Raw genomic sequence first — 6773 nt, forward strand, 5'->3', positions numbered from 1 at the left:
AATAGTTTATCGTTCATCATAAATGAACATTACTGAATGGGTGCAATGGTATCGTTCATTGTATCTTTATCATTGTAGTTGTTGTGAACTCCGCCATTCTCTTTAATATAAAACGATTTTTAAAACTGTATTTTTATAGTTATTGTCATTGTTATAATGTGAACAGCCCTTTAGCAAAAAGGACCAGTTCTCTTCTGACACGTTACAGCTGCAATCCGTTGCACATTGCAATCTGTAACAAGAGGATAGCAACACATTCTTACTGATTGCTTTATTGATACATTTCTTAATTAAAATATTCTGTTCTAATGTTCAAAGACACAAACGTGGTGTTTTAAAGTGCAGTACTGTAGTTTAGCCGTACATATAATATCCATATGAAAGCAAACTGTTCAGGAGAAAAAATTCAGGATAAACAATTGTACTTTTTTCAGAACAATAATATTTAATATTTGATCTGCCCTGTTCTGAGTCCAGGGAATGGATTTCAAGGGGTACAGACAGACTGAATTCAAGTTTTTTATTATTATTAATAAATATTTGTGATGAATTGGTAAACAGTCAGTTTATTCATTTACCAGATTCAGAAAGTTGCATGTTACTTACATTTGGAAAAGGAAAGGTTATTATCAAAGAATTACATTTGTCAATAAATGCCATCAGTAGAAGGGTCCACAGTCATACTCACAGACAGAATAAGATGGATAGACTACAGTATAAACAGGGCATGATGTAAACAAAGCACTACTGTATTCAAGCTGCTTTAGGTTCTGCTCCAAAGCATTGTGACCTGCATGCTGACTTTGTGTCTCATTTTCCTTCTTAAAGCATCTTTGATTTCTTTAGTTCTGAAGCAGTATATCATTGGATTGACAACAGGGGGCAACAGGCTGTAGCACATAACTAACACCATCCGAATGGCAGGTGGTATTGGCACTACTAATTCATATGCATAGATAAAACATCTAGGTACATAGTACAGAAAGATGATAACAAGTTGGGGAGTGCAGGTTGAGAATGTTTTATATCGAGCCTGACTGTCAGAGATTTTAAAAACAGATGTGATGATGGCAACAAAAGAAAAAATTATAAAAGCCAAAGGGGCCAAGAGAACAAACATGGCACTTCCAAAAATATACAGCTTTTTCTGCTTATAGTTTCCACAGGATAATTTCATTATTGTATTTTGGTCACAATAGTTTTGGGTTATTACATTAAATGAACAGTAGGGTTCATCAAAGGTTTCATAAGTAATAACCCCCAACAAAATTATTAACATTGTCCAAATCACTGCACATGCCATTAAAATGTTTTTATTTGTTATAATCGCACAATATCTAAGTGGGTTGCGCACTGCAACAAAGCGATCAATGGCCATAAATAGCAAAATAAAAGAATTAACACTCCCTAAATAATGAACAAAAAACATTTGCACAAAGCAACTATAAAATGATATAGTGTTGACATTGAAAAGGTATTTTGAAATTGCCGTAGGCAGCGTTGCAGTTCCAAAAACAAGATCAGACACTGCAAGATTACAGAAGATTAAATATGTGGGTTTCTGAAGGGTTCTGTCATATGCAATAAATGAAATTATAAAGAAATTTCCTCCTGTCAGTAATAAGTAGATGAAAAGCAAAAAAGTTCCCACAGCTCCATAATACTGCGCTTGGAGTCCTGGAAATCCCTGCAGGTAGAATTCAGTGACGTTGGTGAAAGTCATGGCTCTGGAAAGACTTCACAATTACCTGATGCACATTCACTGTAAAAACAATGTCAAACAAAGCTGAAACACACAGTGTATATAGTTGAAATCCTATCTGCAAAAAAGATTAGACTAAAACACAAAATACAAAAAATTATGTTATTTCAAAATAAAAATTTTCTCTTCAATTCTTAAATGTTCAACTTTAAATATGAATAAATATAGCTCATAATTGACATACTTCCAAAGAAACTACCCCAATGCATAATCTCAAGTTATAAAATGGAATTATTAAGTGATCTTGCATTTACTGACAAACAAACTGCAAACCTAAAGTAATGCACAGACAAAGAAAACCTTGCATAGATGCATATGCTATAGATATGAAAGATCATCTATCTTTAAAGACCAGAAAACACCGCCCACATTTGACGTGTTGTTTGGGGTTTTCTCATCACCATTCTCATGGCATTTTTTTCTTTTAACAGTGTACACAAATTTATGTCTTTATTGGAATAATGTAATAAGTAGCATGCCATTCCAAATTATTTGGAACGCCTACAAAAATGTTAGTTCATTCAACTTATAATTTTACTTTCAAATTAAAAATGTTTAGGTTACCAATTAAGTAATATTTAAGTTAAACAAACGTTTTACTTTTTACAGTGTACTACAGTGAAGTAGCAATCTGTATCTGTAAGATTGTAACTTGATCATAATAAAGAAAACAGTATTAACATTATTTACAGTCTTGAGTTAAGCTAATATTAGAAGTCTTCCAGTAAGCAAGCCAACAGAGCGACAGCGGTCAAGGGGTGAAAAAACTCCTTTAGGAAGACCCTATGACACCAGGCTTAGCCAGGAGGACCAGGACCATCTGTAACAAGAATATAGAGACACATTCTTACTGATTGCAGCTATAACTCACACTGCTGTTACAGTAATATATTATAGAATTTACCATAAACTATACTAAATATATGCTATATAGAATATAGTGTATACTATATAATAATATTTTACCCAGCTACAAGTGCACAAAGGAAGTGATCAGTTGATATCGTCAATTTGGCACCATGAGGATGGCAATCAGGTGGTGGAATGAGCATCACACCAAACTGGAACTGGAAAAAATCTCTCACCTTTAGATGATTTTTATATTCTAGGGATTATTAAAGGGCACCTATTATGCAAAATCCTCTTTTACAAGGTCTTTTTTAATCACCAGTCTCATTAGACATGCCTTTTTAATTCTCTTATCAATGTGAGTTCACATTGATAAAGCCCCGCCCACTTACAGTTCCACCAGTGGCGGATCGTGACTGCTCTTCCGAGGGGAGCTAATTCAAAATATGGGTTCGAAGTCTCGTGTGTTGCTCGTATTTTTAAAATATGTGTTTGTTGCGTCATGTGATTCATGTGCATCATGTGTTTTGTCAAAATAAATGCCAGCTGCACACGTGTCAAAATACTCGCTTAACACTAAACTATGATTACACATGAGATTATGGGAGTATCTTGCAAACGCGAGCTTCTCTTTTTATCAAAAACCCTTTAGACCTGTGTGCAGCACGCACTTATTTTGACAAGACACATGATGCACATAGGTTTATTCGACACACCAAACACATATTTTAAAGTGACGAACCACACACATGACGGGCTAAATACATGATGAGCTTTTGCATCGTGCTGCCTCGAAAAAGTCACCGGCCGCCACTGGTTTCCACCTTTAGCGAGGTTGTATTCTGTCTACTAGTTAGTGTTGTCTATGTTTTAATCAGATATATTTTAACTAAAAGCATTCACTGTCTGTTTGTAAGGAAGTGAGGAGCTGTAGCTCATTTCCATTTAAAGGTACAGACATTAACAGCACGGTCTTAAGCCATTCCACTACTAAATGTACATTAAAGGGGCATGCACACCAAAGCTTTTACGCCGGTGGCCAGCTTATGTTTTCAATTGTTTCCAATGGAAGCGTGGCGGTTTTCAAAAAAAAAGTAAAGTAGCTGCCGTTTTTTCGCGCTGAAAGCCAGGACTCTGCATTTTTCTGCACTCAGTGCTGAATGGCGAGAGTTGGGTGAAAAGCTCAGCTAGTCAGTGAGTGCGTTTACATGCACAGTCTTACGCCGATTATGCTTAATAAACTGATAACACGTGGGGTCATGTAAACGCGTAAAGCAGTTTTCTTTAATCGGGGAAAGCCCATAAACAGTGTAAGCAAAAAACGATCGGCACAGGTAGTTTTTTGCTCATTTCGCCGATTTCGCGTGGCATGTAAACACCTTAACCCACTTTCTCACGGTTTTGTCCATGTGCGCATGTCTCCGCGTATGAAAGATAAATGTCACATGCGGAAGTAAGCTCAAGGTAACGCATAAAAGTCTCCGCTCGACTTAAGCAGTTGCCAGAGAAACTGTGAAAATAAAAGCTCATGTTACATTAACAGGTTCTGCAGACACGAGGAGAGATACAACAGTACAGCTTAAGACAGATATGTTGTTGACTTTTTGATCGACTATTGTGTACTAAAGGCGGTGACGTCACTGCCTGCGAGAAAACTGATAATTCTTCAAGTCCCATGTAAACGCAGTTGTCTGCATAGCCGGCTAACTGATTTGCGTGTAAACGCATGAAAACAGTTTTCTGTAATAAGCAGATTTTTGATAGTTATCCGCTTATTCTGTGCATGTAAACGTACTCACTGTCAGTTCTCACTCGGCCGTCCATCACAGTGGAGGAGGGGCGGGATAAACATCATCGTACAGTAGAATGACTGAAAAAAAGTGGCAGTCGGGTGAAAAAAAGCTGGCAGTCGCCATCTGCCTGGCGTTTTCAGCCGCTTTAAAAGCTTTGATGTGCACACTCCCCTAATTGTTTATGGTTAATTGCAAAAGAGCATAAAACATTATTTGAACACATTTCAATAAAAATATGTATGTTGTCTGTAGATTTTTTGCAAAATTTTCTTTAAAATACAGTATCTTGAAGAAGGAATGGAATGGAAGAAGGAATTAATTTAGACATTTATGAGACGAGACATCATTACCGTCTACAGCCATGAGAGTCCGCCATAATGCTGCTTCTGTATTTATGTAATTCAATGAATTCAGTGATGTGGAATGACGAGTATGCAAACTTCACGCTAGTTGTCTTGTTCGGTTAATTTGCCCTATTCAACCTTCCAGGTAAGTTCTGTATGCTATGGTTTATCGTTTAAATAACTGATAATATTACCTTTAAAAAACAGACATCTATTTAGCCTGCTGTTCTGTCTGCTATTGTTTAGTTGAATAACTTGCCTTCCAGATTAAATGTCTGTTCTTCGGCTTGGATTTTGTGAAATAATTTTTTAATAAACACAACGTATAGTCCACTGTGACTTATATATGTTATTTCATCTTAATGACGCATTTTTGAATGATGCGGCTTATATTCCGGTGCGGTTTATATTCCGCAAAGTACAATACATATTTTATATTAAAAAATTTAAAACATAAATGAAATAATTCAGGCCTTTATTGGAGATATTTAATAAAAACAGCCATTGGTAAACATCTATAATGTATTGAAAGAATGTTCCTACTACTGTAGAAATGACATATGTTCAAACATAATTTACAATATGACAGTGCAGAACATATTCAAGACAAGACTATTCAATTCTATGCTATTTACATTGTCACAGCTTCCTCAAATTATTTCAATTATTGCAAAGTACAAGTTCATTTTGTTGACACAATGCTTTTTTCAGTTTCATGCAATAAAAATGCATCATTAATACACAGACAAGGCTTAGTTAAACCAGGACTATGTACTTAGTTAAATTATAAAGTTTAAGCATCTTTATAAACATGCCTTACTTAACAAATCAATGGCACTGGCATATTTTAAGATCTGTCACTGCAAGTTATTTTCATTTGTGACAAACATGTGTTTAAGTCTAGGACTAGCCTTAAGCCTTGCCTGTGAAACCGAGGGGTCAGAATTAAAATTAACATGTAAGGAAAATTGACTTACACACGGCATATCATTCACAAGTGACATTTTATACAATCTGGAAACGTTAGATTTGTTTTAATAACATTTGGCATAGAGCACTTCATGGCACCTGTAAATGAATGCCCGTTTGTTTATTTTGAAATAGTATTTTAAAAATCATTTTGACATCTTCTGTTCTCAAACAATAAATAAATGGGTTAATCATCGGTGGCAACAGGCTATACGTCATAATAATGACCAATCGCAAATCAGTACTGAACTTTACGTTAATATTGCTAGACAAATAATTAAAACATCTGGGTAAGAAAAACAGAGCAATAATGATGAGCTGAGGACTGCAGGTGGAGAAAGTCTTCAGTCTTCCTTGAGCACTCGATATACGCAGAACGGCCACAATGATAGCACAGTAAGAGAAAACAATAACAGCAAGTGAACCCAGCAGCACTATAAGGGCATTGACCAAAGCTGGGAACCCATAAAGAGTTCGGTCGGTGCAAGCCAGTGTTGTAATCGAAACATGATCACAGAAACAGTGTACTATGGTGTTTTCTGCACAGTATGGGAGAGGATACGCCCGAATAATCAACATCAGGGGGCCCAAGGAAGCCCAGACCCAAGCTGCACAGCACAGAATGAGTACATTTCTGTTTGTCATAATGCTGTAATATCGAAACGGGTGACAAATGGCTACATAGCGATCTATAGCCATTAAAGCCAGTATGTATGAACTGACTGTGCCAAAATAATGCACAAAAAACATTTGAAGAAAGCAACCCAAAAATGAAATGGATCGATCTTCAAACCAATACCTGCTGATTATCTTTGGTAATGCAGTGGTGCTGAAAAGTACATCACATACAGCAAGATTTACAATAAAATAATAAACAGGCTTCTTAAGGCTCTTAGATAATACAAATAATGTTATAAACACAGCATTTCCCATCAGTGTACACACATAAACAAAAAACAGGACTGCTGAGACAATGGCGTAGTATCGAGGCTGAAGTCCCGGGAACCCAACAATGATAAAAGCCTTTATAAAACTGACGTTTCCAACTGACATCAT

General features: G+C 36.1%; 2 protein-coding genes across 2 annotated transcripts; both read right to left on the bottom strand.

The window, feature by feature from the left end:
- Nucleotides 1–763: 763 nt before the first annotated feature.
- LOC135770212 (olfactory receptor 52N2-like) lies at nucleotides 764–1723 on the bottom strand. Its single transcript, XM_065279947.1, has one exon. The coding sequence runs from the start codon at nucleotides 1721–1723 to the stop codon at nucleotides 764–766; it is 960 nt and encodes a 319-aa protein (XP_065136019.1).
- A 4084-nt stretch (nucleotides 1724–5807) lies between these two features.
- Nucleotides 5808–6773, bottom strand: LOC135770213 (olfactory receptor 2AT4-like). Its single transcript, XM_065279948.1, has one exon. The coding sequence runs from the start codon at nucleotides 6771–6773 to the stop codon at nucleotides 5808–5810; it is 966 nt and encodes a 321-aa protein (XP_065136020.1).

This window comes from Paramisgurnus dabryanus, chromosome 8 (genome assembly GCF_030506205.2).
Source record: "Paramisgurnus dabryanus chromosome 8, PD_genome_1.1, whole genome shotgun sequence".
Taxonomy (NCBI): Eukaryota; Metazoa; Chordata; class Actinopteri; order Cypriniformes; family Cobitidae; genus Paramisgurnus; species Paramisgurnus dabryanus.

Excerpts from the sequence above, each read along its gene's own strand:
- LOC135770212 (XM_065279947.1), bottom strand. The coding sequence starts at position 1,723 with ATGACTTTCACCAACGTCACTGAATTCTACCTGCAGGGATTTCCAGGA.
- LOC135770213 (XM_065279948.1), bottom strand. The coding sequence starts at position 6,773 with ATGATGTCAGTTGGAAACGTCAGTTTTATAAAGGCTTTTATCATTGTT.